This window comes from Saccopteryx bilineata, chromosome 3 (assembly GCF_036850765.1).
Source record: "Saccopteryx bilineata isolate mSacBil1 chromosome 3, mSacBil1_pri_phased_curated, whole genome shotgun sequence".
Taxonomy (NCBI): domain Eukaryota; kingdom Metazoa; phylum Chordata; class Mammalia; order Chiroptera; family Emballonuridae; genus Saccopteryx; species Saccopteryx bilineata.
The window spans coordinates 282,570,786-282,593,955 of record NC_089492.1 but is presented as its reverse complement, the minus strand read 5'-3'; the positions used below and the strand labels follow the sequence as shown (position 1 = coordinate 282,593,955).

The 23,170-nt window shown below is 57.6% G+C and overlaps 3 protein-coding genes, 1 long non-coding RNA gene and 1 other non-coding gene across 6 annotated transcripts in view; 3 read left to right on the top strand and 2 right to left on the bottom strand.

The window, feature by feature from the left end:
• The window catches only part of PLEKHM2 (pleckstrin homology and RUN domain containing M2), a 44,799-nt gene extending 41,760 nt beyond the window's left edge, over positions 1–3,039 (top strand). For both annotated transcript variants that reach the window (XM_066270360.1, XM_066270359.1), the window contains 4 exons: positions 852–1,011; positions 1,316–1,495; positions 1,574–1,690; positions 2,022–3,039. In XM_066270360.1, coding sequence (XP_066126457.1) covers positions 852–1,011; positions 1,316–1,495; positions 1,574–1,690; positions 2,022–2,156 — 592 coding nt within the window. In that variant the 3' untranslated portion in view covers positions 2,157–3,039. The remainder of the gene's footprint in view (positions 1–851; positions 1,012–1,315; positions 1,496–1,573; positions 1,691–2,021) is intronic.
• On the bottom strand, positions 1,392–5,435 carry LOC136331609 (uncharacterized). The gene is made up of 3 exons (XR_010730512.1): positions 5,329–5,435; positions 5,094–5,149; positions 1,392–1,527 (listed from the first exon to the last, which is right to left on the bottom strand). It is a non-coding gene; the product is annotated as an uncharacterized lncRNA (long non-coding RNA).
• SLC25A34 (solute carrier family 25 member 34) lies at positions 4,497–8,370 on the top strand. Its single transcript, XM_066270362.1, has 5 exons — positions 4,497–5,096; positions 5,343–5,408; positions 5,498–5,650; positions 5,995–6,129; positions 6,959–8,370. The coding sequence occupies exons 1-5, from the start codon at positions 4,671–4,673 to the stop codon at positions 7,139–7,141; spliced, it is 963 nt and encodes a 320-aa protein (XP_066126459.1). The 5' UTR covers positions 4,497–4,670; the 3' UTR covers positions 7,142–8,370.
• Positions 8,371–8,981: 611 nt separating this feature from the next.
• TMEM82 (transmembrane protein 82) lies at positions 8,982–12,678 on the top strand. Its single transcript, XM_066270361.1, has 6 exons — positions 8,982–9,138; positions 9,276–9,348; positions 9,486–9,660; positions 10,310–10,727; positions 11,771–11,958; positions 12,250–12,678. Exons 1-6 carry the CDS (start codon positions 9,048–9,050, stop codon positions 12,328–12,330), a joined length of 1,026 nt encoding a protein of 341 aa, XP_066126458.1. The 5' UTR covers positions 8,982–9,047; the 3' UTR covers positions 12,331–12,678.
• Positions 12,679–19,348: 6,670 nt separating this feature from the next.
• LOC136332435 (small nucleolar RNA SNORA77) lies at positions 19,349–19,472 on the bottom strand. Its single transcript, XR_010730698.1, has one exon. It is a non-coding gene; the product is annotated as a small nucleolar RNA SNORA77 (small nucleolar RNA).
• Between the last annotated feature and the right edge of the window lie 3,698 nt (positions 19,473–23,170).

The window sequence follows — 23,170 nt, the reverse complement described above, 5'->3', positions numbered from 1 at the left end:
CAGTCTGACAGGGGAGGCAGACCCTCAGTCTGACAGGGGAGGCAGTCCCTCAGTCTGACAGGGGAGGCAGTCCCTCAGTCTGACAGGGGAGGCAGTCCCTCAGTCTGACAGGGGAAGCAGTCCTTCAGTCTGACAGGGGAGGCAGTCCCTCAGTCTGACAGGGGAGGCAGTCCCTCAGTCTGACAGGGGAGGCAGACCCTCAGTCTGGCAGGGGAGGCAGTCCCTCAGTCTGACAGGGGAGGCAGACCCTCAGTCTGGCAGGGGAGGCAGTCCCTCAGTCTGACAGGGGAGGCAGACCCTCAGTCTGACAGGGGAGGCAGACCCTCAGTCTGACAGGGGAGGCAGTCCTTCAGTCTGACAGGGGAGGCAGTCCTTCAGTCTGGCAGGGGAGGCAGTCCTTCAGTCTGACAGGGGAGGCAGTCCCTCAGTCTGACAGGGGAGGCAGTCCTTCAGTCTGACAGGGGAGGCAGACCCTTCCCTGGGAAGCTCCTGACTTGATGGGGAGGATGGACCCACATACTTGGGGAAAACCCTGGGCCTGTGGAGAGGACATGAGAAAGTGCTAGTCCTGAGAAGGTGGAGCTAGGAACTGCTTCTCTCCCCTTGCCTGGCTGTGTTCAGGTCTCTAGAAGGATCTTGGAGGTTCTGGTGTTACACAGAAAGCAGGGGGCTGCCCGGCAGCTTAACTCCTTTTCTGAGAGCTGCAGGGGGCTGAGCTGGCTTCTATTGCCCCCGCCCTTGGGACTGTGGGGCAGGCCCTGAATCCACAGGCCCGGAGCCTCACCAAGGGCTCCCGCCCCGAGCCACCCCCCGCTCCCTGCTCCCGTTTCACCCCTCCTCCTCTGGCCCAGGGGGGAACAGTGCGGTGGCTGTCGGAGGTCCAACACCACGGATCGGCCCCACGCCTTCCAGGTCATCCTGGCTGACCGGCCCTGCCTGGAGCTGAGCGCCGACAGCGAGGCTGAGATGGCCGACTGGATGCAGCTCCTCTGCCAGGCTGTGTCCAAAGGGGTGAGCTGCTCCTGCCTCCGCCACTCACCTGGCCGCCTGACCCCATCCTGGATCCCTTCCCCAAACCCACACCAGCCACGGAGCAACCTGTGAGGACCAAGACAGGGGACCTCCAGGGGACAGCCCAGTAGGGACCCTGGAGCTCAGGGCCACCTGGGGCCTGAACTCTCCCTGTCACCCCCGCCCCACGCTGAGGTGGGCGGGGCCTGCCTGACTTCTGGAGGGAGGGGCATAGGGTTGGCTGGGCCGCTGGAATGGGGAGCTCCAGCCGGCTTCTCCCCACCCCTCTGCCAATGCCCCTCAGGTCATCCCCCAGGGAGTAACTCCCAGCCCCTGCATCCCCTGCTGCCTGGTGATCACCGATGACCGCCTTTTCACGTGCCATGAGGATTGCCAGACCAGCTTCTTCCGCTCCCTGGGCACAGCCAAGCTGGCTGACGTCAGCGCTGTCTCCATGGAACCTGGCCGGGAGTTCTGTGTCTTGGTGAGCCTGGTGGGGGGCGGTGGAGGCAGGCCCTGCAGAAGGAGGCTGTCTGCTCACCTGGGCCCTGGCTCTCCCCAGGAGTTCTCCAGGGACAGCCAGCAGCCCCTGCCCCCCTGGGTCATCTACCTGAGCTGCACATCTGAACTGGACCGATTCCTGTCTGCACTGAACTCGGGGTGGAAAGCCATCTACCAGGTACCGAGCTGCCCAGGGCCCTGTGGAGTGCAGCCGTTCCCTAAGGAAAGGAGCCCTGTGTGGCACAGACGGAGGCAGGGGTCGGGCCTGGGGACAGCACCATGCCTGTAGCTCCAGAACAGACACGAACATTTAGGATTAGAGGGCAACCGTGACTCCCAGTGATCCTGAGACTAAACTGACAGTGGGACCCAGGAGACACCATCCCTGACCTTGTGCTTACAGAGGGGCTGAGGCAGAGAGCTGTTCCAGGCAGGCAGGGCGCTCCCAGGTGTGCCCAGTGCGGAGGGACCCCACGGTCCTCACAGGTTCCCTGCATGGCCCGACACAGGTGGACCTCCCCCACCAGGCCATCCAGGAAGCCTCCAACAAGAAGTTCGAGGACGCCCTGAGCCTCATCCACAGCGCATGGCAGCGCAGCGACAGCCTGTGCCGCGGCAGAGCCTCCCGGGACCCCTGGTGCTGAGGCGGGGCCAGCTGGTGTTCTGGTGGACAGGACAGGGGCACCCTGAGCAGCACACGGGCACCACTGCCATCGGGCTGCCTGGGGCCAGGCTCCGGCCCCCCTGCCGCAGCCCACCCCCACCCCGGGCGGCAGAACCAAGTGGGGCTAGAGACAGGGTCTGTCCTTCCCAGGGATCCGGAGTGGGTGCTCAACACCCCTGGGCACCCTGCCCAGCGGGCACTGGAAAGCACCTGGGCGGAGGGTCCGAGCCCTGTGGGCTCTGTAGCTGCGTGGCCTCCCCAGAGCCACGGCTTCGGTCCACGCCATCTCTTCAGGATGGCGGTGAGATTAACATGGACTCTGAGGGGAGCAGAAGGACTGGAAGGGTAGGAGTCCCCTCCTCCTGGGGCAGAGACCCGGGCAGAGGCTCGGGTGGCCCCGGGGTCCCTGGATGCCCAGCCATCCTTGTTCATTTTTGAACATCTGCCTGGCTGTGCGGGGAGCTGGGACACTAAGGCCTCAGTGCATGTCTTCTCCTCACTGACTCCATCCCCAAGCGCACTGCTGCCTGCCTTCCCGGGCGGGGGTGGGGGCGCGGACTGGCCCTCCCTGGCTGCCAGGGGGCCCTGCATGTCCATGGACCCCTGGCCCGCCTCTCCCTGAACCCGGAAGTGCCCGTGGACCCAGGAGCGAGCATCTTCTTTCACCAGGAGCAAAGGGGAGGGAGGTGGGCTTGGAGGGGAGCAGAGCCCACTGGCCAGTGTCAGCGCTGGAGCCTCCAACTGTCCCCTGCTTGGCGAGAGCCAGGCCCTTCCCAAGAGCTTTGTCAAGGGCCCTCCAGGGAAAAGGGTCAGGTGGTCTGGGTTTTGTTTTTTAAAATAAAATAGATATATTATATTGCTGAGACTTGTCACTGGCTCTTTTTGACCACAGTAGAGGAGGGGGCTCTCCAGTCCCTCTTCTCAGACCCCTTGGCCCCTCGTCTTTGTTGCACAAATACTGTATCAGCTGCCTGCGCCAACGCTGCGGACCAGACCCCCCAAGGAGCACAGGCCTGGGGCTTCTGGCCTGACTTTAGCCCTCCCTCCTGTCAGCTGCAGTGGCCAGGGCTAGGACACTCTAGTCCTAGAGCGTGTCTCCGTTACCAGGGCAGGGCACTCCTTCCTCCCTGACTTCCCTGCTCTGGGGGTGAATGCCAGCCTCCCCAGATAAACCCAGAAGAGGCCAAGCTGTGCCCAAGGCCTCTTGTTGAGTTACTGCCCTGGGGACTGGCTGGAGGGTGCCCAGCCTATCAGGTGGTGGGGGGAGCCATTCAGCTCCACAACCTCCAGGACCTTGCACCTGGGAGGGCGGTGTAGGCTCGGGAGGAGGCTGGTGTGGTGGCTACAGGCAGGGCGGCTCTGTCTCTGGTGTCGATTGGGACTAGGGTGATGCGGGTTGGCCCTGGCAGGAGACAGCTGCTCTGGGGGCACAGGCCAAGGTGGGCAGGGTGGTATCAGCCCCCCGCCTGAGCAGCCTGGCACCTGACAGCAGTGTCCAGGGGTGGAAGGTCCCTTCTCACCAGGCACAAAGGGCCACTTCCATGCCAAGGGCTCTCTTCCAGAAAGCCACAACCCAGGGGGAGGGCACTAGTGCTGAGGGAGAAATCCATACCAGATAGGCCTCCAAAGCCACGGGTCACCCCTTGAGAGCCAAAGGGCCTTGTTTTTCCTTCTCTTACCCACTCACGGGGCCCCCAGGCAGGGAGAATGTGGGCCACCTTATATTGGGTGCTCTTCACACATCTCTAATCCTCCAAAGGAGTTCTGAGGTGTGTACCGAGATCCCTATGTTACGAATGGAGATTGAAACCCAGAGAGAGGGAGTGATTGCCCAGGTCCCAAGCTAGCACAGCCTGGGAGTCAAGATCAGCCCTCCACCTCTGCTCTCACTGACAGGGGGACCACAGACTGTGGAGCCAGATTGGAAGACTGAGGCTGGGGAAGGGGACATCATACAGGCAGTGGTGGAGGCAGGCGTGGGGTAGTTGCTGAGTTGCCCCAGTACTCTGTAGCCAGGAGCCTCCTGGGTGAGTTATCCCATGCCCAGGGCTCTGAGCTGCAGCAGGACTGGCTAAGCCAAAGGTGGGGCAGGGGCACCAGTTCTTTGCTTCACAGCCAGAGGGAGGGCAAGAAGACAAGAGGGATAGGAGGAGGTGTCTCAGCTGACTGGCACCTTCTTCCCACCCCCAGTCTCTCCCGCTGGTCCTAAGTGACCTTTCCCCCAGATCCCAGGGTCCAGGCCCGGCCCTGCTAGGAGGTGTGGAGAACAAAGGCAGCTGAGATTGGTCAGAATGGGCGGGGGTGTGTCCCAGCCACAGACAGCTCTGGCTGCTGAGCAGAGCAGGTGGACTCTGGAGATAGATCAGAGCTGCTTGGCAGCCACAGGTCTGCCCGCGGGACCCCTGCCCTCCAGACATGGCCCCAGGCCCCCTAGATCCCTAACCCTGTGACCTTTCAGGGGTAGCCTAAGTGCTACCACCCCAAAGCCTATGCCATGCCCCTAACCCGAGCACAACCAGCCGCCAGCAAGGAGCACACAGACATGGAAACAGTAGCCCCAGCTGTGGACCTGGTGCTGGGCGCCTCTGCCTGTTGCCTGGCCTGCATCTTCACCAACCCCCTGGAAGTGGTTAAGACGCGGCTGCAGCTGCAGGGTGAGCTGCAGCCTCCGGGTACCTACCCTCAGCCCTACAGGGGCTTTGTGGCCTCTGTCGCCGCTGTGGCCAGAGCCGATGGGCTGTCTGGCCTGCAGAAGGGGCTGACCGCCAGCCTCCTCTACCAGGGCCTCATGAACAGCGTCCGCTTTTACTGCTACAGTCTGGCCTGCCAGGCGGGCCTCACCCAGCACCCAGGGGGCACTGTGGTCGCAGGTGCTGTGGCTGGGGCACTGGGAGCCTTTGTGGGGAGCCCTGCTTACCTGGTGAGTGCCTTGTCTCCATGCTCCCTCCAGCTCCCTCCTGGGCTCCCAATTTCCTGGGTTCAGTGGACAGGTGGGGTGGGACAGGCTGGGTGGGGCTGCTCCCTGGAACATCCCTGCCCAGAACCTCCCTGCCCAGGCCTGCGATCTGCCCCGGGGCACCAGGGAAGGGTGCCTTCCACATACAGACCCCACCCAGGCTCTCCCAAGGCTCCAGCCCTGAGCCCTCGGTCACCTCTGCTCTCACAGATCAAAACGCAGCTGCAGGCCCAGACGGTGGCCGCGATGGCCGTGGGGCACCAGCACCACCACCAGGTAGAACTGTCACTCCCCAGAGCTCCCTGGGCTGGGTGGGCTCCTGGGCTGGCAGGGGCTGCCCAGTGACCTGTATCCTCTCCCCACAGAGCGTCCTGGGCGCCATGGAGACCATCTGGCGGCAGCAGGGCCTGGCGGGGCTATGGCGGGGTGTGGGCGGGGCCGTGCCCCGAGTCATGGTTGGCTCAGCCGCCCAGCTGGCCACCTTTGCCTCCGCTAAGGCCTGGGTGCAGGAGCGACAGGTGAGGGGCCAGGGACACCTGCACTCAGCCACACAGACACAGAGAGAGGAGGACTTCCTGCCTCTCTTCTCCTGTCTGTCTGGGCCCTAATCCCACCTCGACATCTCCAGCTGGACCCTCACACAGGGAATCCCGGGGGTGGTGACAGATAGGGCCCCCTCAGGCCCCTGGGCCCAGCAGGAGGGGCAAGGCAAAGGTACACCCTGCAGCAGTGAAGGAACTGAGTGGTGAGAGGAGCTGTGGGGCCTGGTCTTCTCCCTCCCCTCAGCTCTTCCAGCCCCCAAGTGGTGGGACAGCGGGTGGAGGGCAGCTGCAGGTGTCTGCAGCCTGTGCCATCCCCACAGTGGCTCCCAGAGGACAGCTGGCTGGTGGCCCTGGCCGGAGGCATGATCAGCAGCGTTGCCGTGGTTGCAGTCATGACCCCCTTTGACGTGGTCAGCACTCGGCTATACAATCAGCCCGTGGATGGAGCTGGCAGGGTGAGCAGGGGACCTGGTGGGGAGACTGTGGGGAGCTGGAGAGCTCCCTCCCTTTACCCCCCCCACACACACACACACACAGAGCCAGAGACACAGACGCAGGCTGAAGACGCAAACACATTAATTCAGCTTGTGTGCTGAGCGCCTGTAGCCCGGGCACATGCGAAGCAGCTTCACACTTGCGTTTTATTCCATGCTACACAACCAGCTTCATTTTCCTGAGGAGGAAACTGAGGCTCAGAGATATCAAGTCACTTGCCTGAGGTCGCCCAGCTGGTAATGGAAGGCCTGCACTGGAATCCGGGCCTGACCCCACGGCCTCGCAAACGCACACCCGCCATCGCGGTCGCTGGTGTCCTCCGCAGGCTGAGTCAGGGACGAAATACATTCCTGTGCCACTAACCAGACTGAGCCCCTGGCACGGGGCTGTGGCTGTCTGAAGGGAGAAACCCCTTTTTCAGCTTTGCAACCTAAAGGGCCATCTCTGTAATTTGCCTAACTTTGGGGTGCGCCTTTTCTTTTCTTTTTTTAATTTTTTTTATTTATTCATTTTTAGAGAGACAGAGAGGGAGAGAGAGGAGAGAGAGACAGAGAGAGAGAGAGAAGGGAAGCATCAACTCCCATATGTGCCTTGACCAGGCAAGCCCAGGGTTTTGAACCGGCAACCTCAGCATTTCCAGGTCGATGCTTTATCCACTGCGCCACCACAGGTCAGGCGGGGTGTGCCTTTTCTGATGTGCCACAGAAGCCCTTACACACAGACACACCTGTTGTGCTAGCCAGGGCCCCACGGTCACTGTAGCAACACCTGCACCGTGTCTGTCCCCAGGGCCGGCTGTACCGGGGCCTCGCTGACTGCCTGGTGAAGATCTGGAGGCAGGAGGGCCCCCTGGCGCTCTACAAGGGCCTGGGCCCCGCCTACCTGCGCCTGGGCCCCCACACCATCCTCAGCATGCTCTTCTGGGATGAGCTGCGGAAGCTGTTCAGTCAGGGCCCATGCCCCAGCACCTAGGCGGCTACCGTCACCCCCGCCTCCCAGTGCAGCAGGTCACCCCGCTCTGGCTGGGAATGGCCATCGAGAGCCAGCCGCAGACCCAGGCCCTGCCGCAGGGCTGGGGAGAGTGTACACAGCTCTGGTCAACCCAGTCCCGTGACCCACAACCCCGCTCCAAATCACCACTCTCTCTGTTCTCCAGAAAGTTCCCCTCTCCTCCTTCTCTGTTACTGCTGCCTTGTCCCAGAGTGTCACCGTGAGCGGGATCCCTTACTGGGTCAGCTCACTTCATCCTGAAACAACCGTGAGGTGATAAAATCCTCTCACTGGTGAGGAAGCTGAGGCTCAGGGGGCGAAGGGCTTTGACCACAGCGACCTGCACAGCCCAGAACCATGCCCTTAACAAGGGCCAAGACCACGGGGGCTGGCGTGTCCCCGAGGGACTGCTGCACACGCACGGAGACCCTGGGTGTACCATGAGGCGTGTCATCATCTGTGGTAGTCGGCCAGGGCTGCCCTAACAATGCGCCTCAGCCTGGGTGGCTGTTACAACAGAAAGTGATTTTCTCCCAGGTCTGGAAGCCAGATGTCCACGGTTAAGGTGGCAGCAGAGTTGGTTTCTTCTGAGGCCTCTCTCCTTGGCTTGTAGGTGGCTGACTTCTCTGTGTGTCCTTCCTTCTGTTCCTGTCTGGGTCCTAATCTTCTCTTCTTATATGGACACCAGTCATATCAGGTTAGGGCCCGCCCCAGTGTCTTTGTGTAAATTTAATCACCTTTTTAAAGACTCAGTCTCTAACCACAGGTGCATCCTGAGGTCCTGGGCATTCAATATATGAATGGGGGGGGGGGTGCAGAACACCATTCAGTCCATCTCATCAACCAAGGGCATCTCCGAGGCCCCCCTCGGCGCCCCACACTGCGGGCATTTGCACAGATCCTCATGAGGACTCCGAAGGGAAGCCTCCCTGTGCCTGAAACCTGCCGTTCAGAGGAGCCTGAGACCAGGACAGGGAAGCCAGTCCTCACCTTGGCCCCCTCCCCGAGCTGCAGCCACACTCCCCTCATGCCTGGCCCAACCTTTGTGCTACAGAGATGGACACCCAAGGCCCCGGGCGGGGAGGACTGGCACAGGTCAGGCACCCTGAATCACCTTCCCTGCCCGCACCCCGTGTCTCAGAAAAACTGTCCTCCAGGGGCACGCCTCCCAACACTCCAAACCAAACCAATAAAGTTTTCTATTTTGTTTACTTCAGCGACTCCCCTCTGCCGGCAGCCTCAGTCTCCCCTCTCCCCATGAACACCCCCCCCCCCCCTTTGGCTTCTTCATCCTGGGAAAGGAGGATCCAAAAGAATTGGGAAGTTCAGCCCCGCCCTGTCTGGCACAGGGGAGGCCTGCCCCCTAGTGGATGCAGAGGGTAGTCAAGAAGGGTGGCCCTGTGGCTGAGGGGGAGGGGCCCAGAGCCGGACCCCAACCTCAGAGGGTGGGAGGGACCTCCGCCCCCTCTCCAGACTTCAGGTTGAGAGTACAGCCTGAGCTCAGGAATGTAGGAGAATAGACCACACAAGGCCTGGGCTTCAGGAAGCCGCTGTGTGGCAAGCCCTAAGGGAGGGTGGGTAACGCGGGCACCAGGCTTGAGCAGGGACAGGGACAGAGGCCAACCCCAGATATGCCCCTTCAGCCCCTGCGGTCCACACGTTTAACACCTGAGCAGCGGTCGGTCGGTCCTACAGCCCCTTAACCCTGCAGTCAGCAGGTTTAAGGCCCCCCTGGCTCTCCTCCTCCCCTCCCTGCACTCCCTGCCCCAGGCCTTTGACCCCCTCCCAATCCCTCCCAGCCCGCCTCGCCTGCACTGACACCTTTGCCCCGTGATGTCAGTCTCTCCGGCACAGACCTGGCCCGAGGCTGGGGCTGGCTCTGGCAGCCATGTTCTCCCTGCCGTCCCTCCCCTCCTGGCTCCCTGGGCTCTCCACCCTTGAGTGGGGCTCTGTCCTCCTGCTCGACTCCTTCCTGCAAGGTGAGCGCCTCCTCCCCACACCCTCTGGGGCCTGCTCCGGGCAGTGCAGGGTGGACCCCAGCCATGGGTCTCCCAGCGCCTTAGGCTGTCCCACCTCTAACCCTATGGAGCACCCCACCCTCCCTCCCGCCCCTCAGGTCTCGTTGGGGCTTGCGGAGTCTCCGTCCTGAACAGCCTCCTGAAGGTTTACTTCTTCGTGGGCTGTGCCAAGTGAGTGCCCCTCTCCCCAGCCCAACCTCAACTCCTTTCTGGCCAGGGAGTGTGGCTGGGGGCCCCGTGACCCCCTCCAGGGCCCAGGCTGGGTGGTCTTTCCTACCCTTCTGCCTACACCCACTCTGCCCCCACAGCAACCCAGAGCGGCAGCTGGAACAGGAATGGCTGCGAACCCGGAGGGCCTCGCTGGAGACTGTGCACCTGGCCGGGCTGGCCCTGATCCTGACTGTGGTGGGGACCCGGGTGGCCTCCCTGGTGGTGCTGGAGTTCTCCCTCCGGGCTGTCTCTACGCTGCTCTCCCTGGGCAAGGTGAGGCCGCAGGGAGGAGCTGGGTGTGCCCTGCCTGGTCCAGGAACACAGAAAGCTGGGCCTGCTTGGAGCACATCTCCTCACCACCCCCCTTCTGTAAGGTTGAGGCTAGAGTACAGGTTGCTTCCTGGAGTTGTGACCGCTAAAGCCAAGTGACCACTCAGTGTGGACATGGACACGACCCCAGGCCACGAAGATGCTAGTGGCAGCTCCTGGACAGCAGGAACTTCCCATATGCTAGAAAGTTTAAGTACATCACCCCACAACCACAGGGGGTGAAGGTTTGTGTGATACCCATTGCACAGATGTGCAAACTAAGGCTCAGGGAGGATAAGTGGCTTGTCTGTGGTCGACAACCACAAGAAATAGGGTCAGGCTTTGAACCCAAGTCTTCAATGCTCTGAGCCATCACCCATCAGCAGGCGCATGGGTCCCAAGTAATAATCATGATTGAAATTAAGCTGGAGGAAATGATCTCATTAGGGCTTGCCGTGAAGGCAGTATTCCCCCACGTTGGGAGTGAACCTCGGGGTTCCTCTGGGCTCCAGCCTCCTATAGAATGAAGCGTCTGTACCCTGACACCCCTCGGTGTCCCAGTAGGGAGGGGAGGCCTGAGCCCCACCCCGTCTTCTGCCATCTCCCCCACCAGGGCTCCCGGGACGCCCAGAGGCTGCAGCTGTATCTGCTGTGCCAGTACTCACTGGGCTGCGGGCTGACCTGCAGCCTGAGCTTCCTGCAGGAGGGCGCCGCTCACCGCACCCTGAACCTGCTGCTGGGCCTCGGGCTGGCTGCGCTGCTTAGCAAGGTGGCCCAGCGCCTCTGCCGCCACGTCTGCTGCCTCTATGAGCTGCACAGCAGCCAGCAGTACTGCGGAGTCTGCCTGGGCCTGCTGGCCAACGCGCACGGCCTTCCCCGGCTGCTGGGCCGTGCGCTTACTGTGGCCTTCGCTGTGGGCAACCTGGCGGCCGTGGCCCTCATCAACCGGGACTTCCTGACCACCTCGGAGGCGGTGCGCTTCTGGACGCCTCTCACCATCTGCTACACCCTGCTGGTCATCTACATGCAAGGTAAGGGCCACAGGCGAGGGATATGACCATGTAGGCCAAAACTTAGAGGTGAGAGAGCATGGCAGTCTCAAACAACTGAAAAAAGCTGAGGGTAGCTGTCACCCCAAGAGGGGCGGAGGCTGGTGAGATTCACAGGGACCTGAGGGATTGCCCTCGTAGACCAGGCTGGGCAGTCTGATGAAAAGCCATTTCATGGCAGGGTTTTAAGCAGGGGTGAGTGTTATGGTCATATCTGGGCTCTAGGAAGAGCCCATGACTGCAGGGTGAGGATGGAATAGACAGAGTAAAAATGGCAGGAAAAGGAAGGGCAGTCAGAAAGAGCAAACAGCAGGTACAAAGGCCCTGGGGTGGGAATGAGTTTGGCACGCTCAGTGAACAGCAAGGAAACGGGTAGGGGTTTGAGCAAGGCTAGGGGTTGAGCAAAGGGGAAGCAGGGATGAGATGAGGTTGGAGAGCGGGCATTGGTCAGATCGAGCAGGACCTCATAGACTAGGTAAGAGCTTAGGGCTTATTCCACATGTTGAGGGAAGTGCTGGAGGATTGCAAGTGGAGGAATTATTTCATCTCACTGATGTGTTTAGAAAGTCACTAGCTGTTGATTAGACACTTGAGTTGTAGGGTCAAGAATAGAAGCCAGGAGACCAGTGAGGAGGCTGCCACAAGAGATAAAGGTGGCCAGGACTGGGCTCGGACAGTGGAGTGGCGAGGTGCGCTTGGCTGGGAATCTGTTTGGCAGAGAGAGTTGGCAGGTGTACTGTTGGGTCTGGACGTGCTGGGGAGGAGTCAGGCCGGACCTGCAGCTGGAGGTTGGTGTGCTCCGTCCTGGACACAAGAGGAGCACACTGGCATGAGACTCGCGTGTGGGCCGTGAGGCCTGGGAGGCAGAAGAGCCCGGTGCCCTGGGGGGTGCTGAGATTGGAGGGGAAGGCTCTCACTGGGGAGAGTCGGTAGGGGTGCTGGGTGGTCCAGCCCTGATCCTGCTGGACATCAACCTGGGGCACCGGTTGCGGTGGGCAGCGTGACAGGCAGCATGTCCCCCACAGAGGAGCAGCGGCAGCACCCTGGCCTGCAGAGCCAGGTCCAGACAGTGCTGGTGCGCATGGGTGGCCTCTTTGTGCTGCTACTGACCGTGGGCCGCTGGCTGGACCTCGTGGGTATCTTCATCTCCTTGATGGGCGAGATCTGGTGCCTGGTGGGCGTCCGCACCCTGCTTGACCTTTGCCAGATACAGGTGGGCACCCCCACCCCGGCACCCCTAGACACCGAAGCCCTGCTCCAGACGGCTCTAGGAGCCTCAACAGGCCCAAGTTTAAGATGAGCTGGGACAACCTCTCTTTGGGGTAGGGTGGGGAGCAGAGGGAGTTGGAATCCCCTTTCTCACCTGGTGTTAACCTTTGGCCTGTGCCCCAGAGGCCCTGCATGAGAGGAAGGTGTTGGATAAATGGAGACCTGAAGTTCCCCCAGGGGTTGGGGCATTGGGGGGGTGGGTGTTCTCCATCTCTCCCTCCCCACCTCCCCTCAGGATTTTCCATCCCAGAGGCCTTTGGTGTCAGCTCCAAGCCAGTCCCGGCCTGCCCAGGCCCAGGAGACGGCCCCCTCCTGACCCGCGTCCCTCTGAGAGGACTCCTCTGTCTCAGCCAGCCCGGGCTCAACTGGAGGCCTTGCCACATGCCTGGAGGAGGCAGATTGGCAGGGCTGGCCCCACCTGGACCTGGCGGTGGGCTCTGGAGCCCCCTGAGGTGGAAGAGAGGGTTTGGGGTTCAGGCCCTCAGGAGGCGGGGGAAACTTGGTGTCGCTGGATTAACCCTTCTTTACTCAGGGTGGGTAGTGGACACCCAGCTCCACAGACTCGCCTGCAGAGGGGATGGTGATGGGGGAGGGGGGCATCCTCAGAGCGGCCCCGCCCTTGCTGGCCTCCCTTGCCATCTTCATACACAATAAACATATTTTTCTCAACTTGTGCTTAGAATCACGAGCATACAGAGAGGGCAAGGACCTCACAGCTCTTGGGCTCAGGGCAGGCGCCTGGGATATGTGTCTGGAGTTTAACATTGAGGTGGCCGAGGAGGTGGTGGGACGGACACATGGTCGCAGTCTTGGGTGGATGGGGCCTGTCCTGTCCCATCCTAGGCTGAGATACAACCGAAGGGAACACAATGCTGAAGAGGCCTTTCCTGGTCCTCTTGGGTCCCCACCCAACCCCGACTTGTCTAAGACCATGAGGATGCTTCCTGTTTCCACTCCGTTCAGCCTGTGTCCCCTGCAGGGCCAAGCTCAAGGGAGACCACAGAGTGTATGGAAAGACGTTGGGTACCAGCATCTCTGCTGGCCTGCTGTGTGCCCTTGGGGAGGCCGCTGTCCCTCTCTGAGCCTGTCAGAAGAACAGCTACCATGGGTTGGGTGCTTACCATGTACTGGACACTATGCTGAGCATTTTTATGATCTCATTTCATTCTGACATCAGCCCCAAGAGGTAGGTACTGTTAACCCTTTTTACAGATTCAGAAACTGAGGCTGAGGGAGGCTAAGTAACTTTCTCAAGGGCGCAGAGCTAGTTAGTGGCAAGGTCAGGATTTGAATTGCATGCTTCCTGCTACCCTCTTCTTGTTGAGGAATTGAGGCCAGGAAAACTAACAGGTAGGCATGAAAAATAGGGCAGGTCCATTCCTGGCAGGTTCTAGAATGTGGTTCTGGCTACCTTGTGTCCAGGGTGGCCTGAGGCTCCGTCACAGTTATGTTGTCCTGGCCCAGACACCCAGCCTCACAGGGCAGCTTATTTTCATGGGGACTGAGCTGGGGCCCTCTCCCGAGAGGGCTGGGGGAAGGAGACTGCCAGGCAGGGGGCTTCCAGGGGCTTGTGAGGGTCAGGCTGTTGGAGTGGCAGCGAAGCATCAGGGAGGAGGTGAAGGCTGGGGAGGCTTGAGGATTCCAGTCTCCTGGGGTCTCGCTCAGCAAAGGCCACCATGGTCACCCACAGGCCGCTTCGGAGCAGACAGAGGCTGGCCTAGGATTTCTTCACGGCCTACCTTGGGGCACCTGGGAGACAGGGCCAGGCCGGCCCAGGGCTGAATGGGGTGGCTCCAGCTGGTTCCTCCCGGAGTAGCCACCCAGTTGACAGCTTGAGCTGTCATCTCAGATCCCTTTGTCCTGCCCCCAGGAGGGGCCTCTTGGCCCAGAGTAGCTGAGGTGGGGGACGTAGCTATGGATCCCCCCACCCTCAATATAGCACCCAGCCCCCCTCCCCCACCTAGGAGTGCATTCAGTGTCCTCTGGGCAGGAAGCTTGCTCCAGTCTAGGAGGAAATGGCTCAGTTAGGTGGGCCCAGGGCCAGCTCCTTGCCAAACCCAGACTGGGCACCAGGTTCCAACTGTTCTGATGTTTTTGCTGGAAGGTTCCCAGCCTCCTGGCCCCCATACAGCCTAGGACCCGGTGGGGGCTGGGCTGGGAGGCACTGGACTAGGCAGTCCTTTCCTTTTTATGGGCACAGGTACCGTTTTCCAAACAAGAATTGGGGCACGTGGGCTGGAACAGGATTCTTTTCTTATCTATTAAATTATTTTTGTGAAAAGTCTGACGGGTATAAAAATTAGGTCACTCTAAGTCCGGCATTTAGCAAATCTCCACACGAGACAAAGAGAAATGGGCCTAAGGCTCAGAGGAGAGCGGAAATCTACCGGGCATGGCCTGGGACGGGGACATGACGCTGGGACTTGATCCCTGGTCCCACAGACGGTGAGAGCCTAGATCCTGGGCCCTGGGCAGCGTCCTCCTGAAGATGTGGGAAACCGGAGCCCCCATCCCCGCTAAGAGGGCATGATGGCAGCCTCTGGGGCAGCTGGGATTGGGGCGAGCCAGCCACCTCCCTCTTGAGCCCTCCCACTTCTGGCTTTTCGGAGCTATAGCACCATCCCTGTGAGTGTCCTGCATTCCTTTGTCCATTCATTCACAAGTCATTACTGAACATCAGGTAAAGGGACAGAGGGATGGGGCTACCAGGCCAGGGAAGGTGTTTTTGTTATCTATAGCTGCGTAACACATGACCCCAAAACCTAGCAGCTTCAAAATAACAGACATTCATTGTCTCACTTTTCTGTATGGGTTGGGAATCTGGGTACAGCTTGGCTGTGGTCACTGGCTTAGGGTCTCTCACAGGCCACAGTCAAGATGTTGACCAACTGCCCTAGCTGGTTGGCTTAGTGGTAGAGCGTCAGCCCAGCGTGTGGAAGTCCTGGGTTCAGTTCCCAGTCAGGGCACACAGGAGAGGCACCCATCTGCTTCTCCATCCTTCTCCCTTTCCTTTCTCTCTATCTCTCTCTTCCTCTCCAGCAGCCAAGGCTCCATGGGACAAGGTTGGGCTGAGTGCTGAGGACGGCTCCATGACCTCTACCTCAGGCAGTAGATTGGCTCCAGTTGCAATGAAGCAATAGGAGATGGGCAGAGCATCGCCCCCTGGTGGGTGTGCCAGGTAGATCCCGGTCAGGCACATGCGGGAGTCTTTTTTTTTTTTTTTACTATGGGGAAGCTTTATTCATGTCCTCAGACATCCATGTCTTCACTGTCTTCAACTCACATGCGGGAGTCTTATCTCTCTGCCTCCCTGCTTCTCATTTCAGAAAAATAATTAATTAATTAATAAAGATGTTGGCCAAGGCTCAGATGTCATCCTAAAACTTGACCGGGGAGGGATCCTATTCCAAACTCACTCACATGGTTGTTGGCAGGATTCACTTTTTCTGGGCTGTTGGGCTGAGGGTCTGGGTTCCTCTGTGGCTCTTGGCTAAGGGTCTTCCTCAGTTCTTTGCCACATGAGCCTCTCTGCAGGGCCTCTCACAGCATGACTGCTGGCATCCCTTGAGCCACCAAACCAGTGAGGGAGAGAGAGAAGCAGGACAGAAGTCACCGTCTTTTTGTAACCCCGTGTTAAAAGCGACATTTTACCATTTTTGCTGTGTTCTGTTGGTTAGAAGCAAGTCGCCTTTGAGGGGAGGGGACTATACCAGGGTGTGGGAGAAGGTGGGGATTCCTGGGAGCCGCTTTAGAAACTGCCTTCTACAGAGAGCTTTTAGCTGGACTGGGAGCAAGCCGGGTAAAGTGCTGAGGGAAAAACCTGCCCAGCTGAGAGGACAGCACAGGCAAAGGCCCTGGGGTGGGAACAAGCTGGGGAACGTTAAGAACAGCAGGAAATTTAGCATGGCTGGAGCACTGCAGGGAAGATGAAGTGTCAGGCGCGATGTCAGATTGCTCAGGGCCACGGTGAGGGTTAGGCCCCATGACTGGCAGCCGCCTGAGGGTTTGCATAGGAGGTGATGTAATCTGACTTACATTTTTAAAGGATTCCCCTCCTTACTCTGGCTGGATAGCTTGGTTGGTTGGAGCATTGTCCCGAAGTTCAGAGGTTGCCAGTTCGATCCCCTGCCAGCTCTATGTTCCTATCTCTCTCTCTCTCTCCCTCTCTCACTGAAATAAATAAATAAATAATAAAGGATTCCCCTCCTTGCTGTTTTTAGAATAGACAAGTATAGAAACAGTACACTAGTTTGGAAACATTTGGAGTAACCCAGGTGAAACGATGGTGGCTTGGACCAAGGTGGTAGCCATGGAGATGGCCATAGGTGGTTGGATTACGGACATATTTTGAAGAGTTGATGGGATTTCCTTATCAATTAGATTCAGGCTTGAGAGAAAGAGGAATCCAGGGGTTCTTCAATTTTTTACCTGAACAACGACGTGAACGAGATGGGGGCCCTCTGGGGGCAGAGCGGGTTTATCTCACACAGGTGTGGTCAGCCTTGAAGGAAGGTCCAGGGGCCTGGAGGTGTGTGGTGTGGTCTGGCGAGTTCCCTGGCCAGTCAGGAGGTAGGGAAGCCCAGCCAGGTCTTACGGCTCCTGAGTAGAGGGGTGAAGTTCTCAGTGGCAGAGAGGCTGTAACAGGTGAGTGGGGCGCCCATCACGCAGGGCCATGGGAGGGCTTTGGCATCCCCTCCACCCTGTCTCAGAGCAGCAGGAGCCCCAGAAGGGCTGTGGAGGGGCGGGGGCTGCAATGACCACGTGCTCTTTAGCGAGATGGTCTGGCCAGTGTGCAGAATGAATTGTAAGGAGTAAGAGCAGGGCCAGTTCCATTTAAGGGTCCCCTTTAGGAAAGAGAATACAATTCGTATGGAAGTGAACATTGATTGAGAATAAGACAGAAAAAAACACGATGGATTGCTGGAAGGCAGGCCTGGGAGATGTGGTTGGTTCCCCTGACACATCTCTGGGCAGTCTACCAGGAGCACTAATGGAAAACGCCCAGTGCAACCTGGCTGTGCCCCTGCCCCAGAGCACTCCGTAGCTCCCAGCTGCCCCAGTCTTCACGGGACGGGGGCCGGCAAGAGCCAGAGGCCTGAGTGGAAGTTTCATTAACTTCACAGTAAGCCCACTCTGGCTAAGAGAGAAGTGGGGAGGCCAGCAGGGGGTGGGGGTGGGGTGGCAGGCTCTACCCATATTACACTTCGATAAGGATGGGTCTCAAGGCTTGGGGGTGCTGAAATAGACGCTGCCAAGAATGGAGGCTCCCAAGAAGGGGGGTTCAGGGAAGGGGATAGGATAAGTGGGGGAATAGGGGCTTGGCCTTGACAAACAGCCAAGGGCTTGGGGCAAGCTCAGGGACCCTCCAAAGCGACTGACACCAGGACTTCTTCCTCTGCCTGCAGAAGGGGTTCAGACCCCTCAGGCCTGGTGCCAGAAAGAGTCCAACCAGCCCACTGAGCCACAAGCTCTCTCCATGACCCACCCCACCCTTCCCACTGGGCTGACTTCTGAGCACATAACCTGGCCGTGGAAACCAGCAGGTCTGTTTAGAGTTAGCTCAAGCCCCTGGACCAGGAGGGGATGAAGACTCAGATATTGTCACAACAACCAGGTCTGGAAGGCTGGGCCCCCTGCCTGGCCCAAGGAGACACAGGCTGGGGCCCAAACGTGGGGGATTCCACGTGGCTACTATTGTGGCTCAGTTAGCTCCCCCTTGGTTTTTGAACATTTCTCTATAAGCTTGAACTGTTCAGTATAGGGACTTGGAGCTAGACTCCCAGGGTTTGAATGAAGCTTACTAATGGATGTGACCTTGAGCAAGTTATCCTCTCTACCTCAGTTTCCCCATTTTTGTTCAGTGGACAGAACAAGATGATGGAGGTAGGGCTTAACCCAGAGCCTGACCATGGCCTCTAGTGCCCCTCATCCCTGGAAGGGACTGGAACTCAGTCTTAACCATGCCTTTCTGATGTGAAGGGTCAATGAATACATTTGAGTAAGGGAACAGGGAAAGAGACATAGCAGAAACCAATCTGGGGGGGGGATAAGAAGTCTGCGTCCCCCTCTTGTCCACCCAGGTAGAAAAAGATGAGTACATTTCCTTTCATCTGCAGAAAGCTGTTAATATGACAACACTCCATTGAGGACTTACAACCCCATGCTATGCATTTTTTTGTATTACCTTCCCCCGGCCTTCCGAACAACCTTGTGAGGAGTTGATTATTGTTTTCTCCCCAGGAGAAAACTCAAGGTTCAGAGAGATTAAGTGACTTGCTCAAGGTCACAGAGCTAATAAGTGGGGGAGCCAAGATCCAAATTCAGGTGGGTCTAACTCCAAAGCCCCGCACACTACCCTTTACAGACTTCTCACATGATTTGCATATCAGCTGCTGAAGACCTACTCGTGCATTTTGTAAGAATTACTGAGCCGCCCTGCTACATGCCGGGCATCGTGCTGAGTGCTAGAGACTCAGAGTAATAAGACATAGCCCTGTCCCCATTCTGGGAGGAGACCACATTGGTACAACCCCACAGCCTCGGGATATATCCAAGGGATTGAAATGACTCTTAAGCCTACCTAGAGGAATCAGGGTAGCTTTCTCAGAAGTGGTGATAAAGGTGCAGAGTTTGCCAGGAGAAGGAGCTGACCCGGACCAATAGCCTCACCAGTCTTTTTTTTTTTTTTTTTTTTTGGAATTCAGTCCTTTATATAAAGTCCCTTGTGAAAACAAAACAGAGTAAAAACCGAAAAGAAGGGGCAGGGCAAATTTTTTAAAAAAAGGAAAAGTAAGGAAGGAACAGAAAACAAGGGCAGAGGACTTATTGCTTCTCCTCGGCTTTCTCCTTGGTCTCATCTTCAGACTCCTTGCTCTCCTCCTTCACCGAAAGAGCTTCTAGCTTTTCAGCCACTTTCTCAGCATTATCGTTTTTGCCCAATCCCCCTAAAACACGGGAACACAGTAAGAAAACAGAGAAGCGCCATTCTCCCCAGCCCATGCTGTCGTCGATGTAACTATCTCATGTAAGCCTGGGACACACGCCCCACAGGACAGGCTGCTGTTCGACCATATCCCTCCAGTCACCCAAAGAAACACGCACTCATGCGTGGGACCTTGGGTCAGTCTGCTCAGTTACAAGTGGTGACTTGCCATCGCAATGGCAGCCATTGTCAGGCCCTGAATAAACAGGTGGCCATGAGGACCCCTCAAAGCCCATTCTGCCTCTGGAGGGCTCTAGTCAGACTCCGTGACTTGACCACATGCCAAGTGTCACAAGGTCAGGCCAGTGAGCAAGCACTTGGGCCTTGGATGGCCAGCTCACTCCCCAGAAAGCACCATGTCCCCGGGCAGCTGTATTACCCGACAGGTCCAGGTAGTCACAGTACCCTGGAATGTTTCTATGGCAGACGAAAAAAGCATCCGCCTGGGACTGCAGCCGGATGCAGAGTGAGTCTGCAAGCCTCACCAGTCTTCATCGTGATTCTGCTTTAAGCAGAAAAAATATACTTTTGCCCCGTCGGTTCAATTCCAGGGCAGGCACACATAGGAACAGATTGATGTTTCTCTCTCTCTCTCTCTCTCTCTAAAATCAATCAATAAAAATTTAAAAAATAATAAAAATAAAAGAAGAAATAAATTTCAAAAACAGAAATACAGTTTTAACTGGTTGAATAAAAAGCAAGAAAAAAGAGAATGCATTGGCTCCAGACATGGATTTCAGGCATGGCTGAATCCAGCAGCTTAATTAAGTGACAGAATCAGTTCCTCTCTCCCTCTCTATCATCTTTGCTCTCCTGTCCTCCATGTTGGTCCAAGTGCTGGCAAAAATGGTGACTAGCTTACATCTTGACAACCTGGAAAAATACTGCCTCTTTCCAAATAGTTCCAGCCTGAGTGGGGGTGAGGTTCCTCAACAGAAATTGGATGCTGTTATCAGAATCTGGGACAGTGACGCTGGCTGATAGAAACCGTGATATCCCTTAGCTTTTCTAGCAGGACCAAGACTCTTCCTTACCTTCAGCCCTTTGTCCATCTCCCTGTAACATCCTGTAACCTCTCTCCTCTCTACGATGGGGAAAGAAAAGGAACTCGCCCTTGAACACCTAATAAGGAGCAGGCATGTTTATCCACATTTGTCCTATCAGATCCTCACAATGAAGCCACAGGGTGGTACTGCTACCCCCAGGTTACAAGAGGAATCAGGCTCAGGGAGAAGTGACCAGCCCAGGATGGCACAGCTGAATTCATTCATAGATACTGATGTTGCTCATACCTGTGCTTGCCCCACCCCTGCCTCTGAGACAGTATATGGGGGGGCGCCCACTTTTCTGTACTCATGCACCCCTAGCACTGGGCTCCACACACAGTAGGTGCTCAGGAAATAAGTGTTGAACTGACTTGACACCAAGCAGGCAGAGCAGAGGATGGAGGGAAGGGAAGGAACAGAGCCAGGGCTGGGAGGCCCGGGGAGGGGGGGGGCGCTTCTGAGGCTGTTTGTTAATGAGGAGGTACCCCCCACCCTGACCCAGATGTACAACTTCATGCAGCTGCACATCTGGGCAGCCCTCAGCTGGGCTTGACAGTTCTGCTCTGACCTGGCCCAAGAGGAGCCTGTCAAGGCCCTGGCCGGTTGGCTCAGCGGTGAAGCGTTGGCCTAGCGTGCGGAGGACCCGGGTTCGATTCCCGGCCAGGGCACACAGGAGAAGCGTCCATTTGCTTCTCCACCCCTCCGCCGCGCTTTCCTCTCTGTCTCTCTCTTCCCCTCCCGCAGCCAAGGCTCCATTGGAGCAAAGATGGCCCGGGTGCTGGGGATGGCTCTGTGGCCTCTGCCTCAGGCGCTAGAGTGGCTCTGGTCGCAACATGGCGACACCCAGGATGGGCAGAGCATCGCCCCCTGGTGGGCAGAGCGTCGCCCCTGGTGGGCGTACCAGGTGGATCCCGGTCGGGCGCATGCGGGAGTCTGTCTGACTGTCTCTCCCTGTTTCCAGCTTCAGAAAAATGAAAGAAAAAAAAAAAAAAAGAGGAGCCTGTCAAGGGGAAGGGCAGTCAGACAGATGCTTCCCTCCTTCGAGGTTCCTGGGCCCTCCAGGATGTTAGCTCAGGGAACCTTGTCTCTGTCCTCAGGTTTAGCCACAGAGCATAGGGGCCAAGTGAGCCATGAACTCAGGAAACCAGGCAAGGTGATGTGAGAACAGCCAGTGCTACCGTTCAGTGAGCGGGACACGGATAGGCCATGCTCCTGACCCCAGCAGTTCTGCTAAGGGGGCATTCACATCCCCATTCGAGGGCATCCAGCCCGGCTCCTATGTTACAGGTGACAAAATGGAGCCTCGGAGTGGGAAGAAGCTTGGCCAAGGTCACAGCCGGCACCAGACAGCTGGGAGTTAAGCCCAAGACTGACCTCAAAGCCCATGTTTCCCCTACTGCAGGGGTCAGGAACCTATGGTTCGTGAGCCAGATGTGGCTCTTTCGATGGCTGCACCTGGTTCACAAATATTTAATAAAAATAATAATAATACCTTGGCCAGTTGGCTCAGTGGTAGAACATCAGCCTGGCGTGCAGGAGTCCCGGGTTCGATTCCCGGCCAGGGCACACAGGAGAAGCGCCCATCTGCTTCTCCACCCCTCCCCCTCTCCTTCCTCTCTCTCTCTCTCTCTCTCTCTCTCTCTCTTCCCCTCCCACAGCCAAGGCTCCATTGGAGCAAAGTTGGCCCCGGGCGCTGAGGATGGCTCCATGACCTCTGCCTCAGGTGCTAGAATGGCCCTTATTGCAACAGAGCAACGCCCCAGGTGGGCAGAGCATCGCCCCCTGGTGGGCATGCCGGGTGGATCCCAGTTGGGCGCATGCGAGAGTCTGTCTGACTGCCTCCCCGTTTCCAACTTCAGAAAAATACAAATAATAATAATAATAATAATAATAACGTTAAAAATATAAAACATTCTCATGTATTACAATCCATTCATTTCCTACTGCTCATGTTCATGGTTGTGGATGGCTGGAGCCAATCACAGCTGTCCTCTGGGACAACACCAAGTTTTTATTGGATAATGCGTAAGATACACGGGTTGTTGTATGGCTCTCACGGAATTACATTTTAAAATATGTGGCGTTCATGGCTCTCTCAGCCAGAAAGATTCCTGCCTCCCTCCCCCTGTTCTTCTCATGGTGCCTCCTCATCTCAGTTTGTTTGTTTTTTTGTTTTTTTTACAGAGACAGAGAGAGAGTCAGAGGGATAGACAGGGACAGACAGACAGGAATGGAGACAGATGAGAAGCATCAATCATTAGTTTTTCGTTGTGTGTTGCAACTTCTTAGTTGTTCATTGATTGCTTTCTCATATGTGCCTTGACTGCGGGCCTTCAGCAGACCGAGTAACCCCTTGCTCGAGCCAGCGACCCTGGGTCCAAGCTGGTGAGCTTTTGCTCAAGCCAGATGAGCCTGCACTCAAGCTGGCGACCTCGGTGTCTCGAACCTGGGTCCTTCCACATCCCAGTCCAATGCTCTATCCACTGCGCCACCGCCTGGTCAGGCCTCATCTCAGTTTAAATGTCACCCTCACACGCACACATACACACACACCGAAGACATCTGCCCTACCCTCACCTGCACCTCGTTCATTCCTCCGGTGCACACCCTACCGTTGCTCCTTACATTAATTTGCATTTTGTGTTTGATCGCCCCACCTCTCTGTAAGCTCCTTGGGAACAAGGATCGATTCCTGTGATCTCCTTGATTCGTGCCTAGCACATAGTAGGTGCCCAATCAATGTTTGTTGGATCAAAGCCTTTGTCCTACTGTTCGTAGCAGGTGCCATGCTCACCTGCAGACTGGACAGCAGCAGACGTCCCCACCGCTTTGGATCTCTCCCCTAAACCTCTCTCCTGTCCTTCCTTGTCACCCAGGGTCTCAGCCCTCTGTACCCTAATGAAAGAGTGAGCCCCTCGCTCAGCTGCCGGGAAGGAAGAGGCTGAGGCTGGCCTGGAGGGAGGAGGGGAGCAGCACCTCTGCGGCGGACAAAGGGCGTGTGTTCTCATTCAGTGCACTTCCTGGGTTTCCATTGCAGGAAGCTTGGCACCTGCTCGGGTGACACTGACACCTGGAGTGGTGCGGGAGACCCTTGGCCGGGATACTCCTCTCCACCTGGGAGTGGCAGT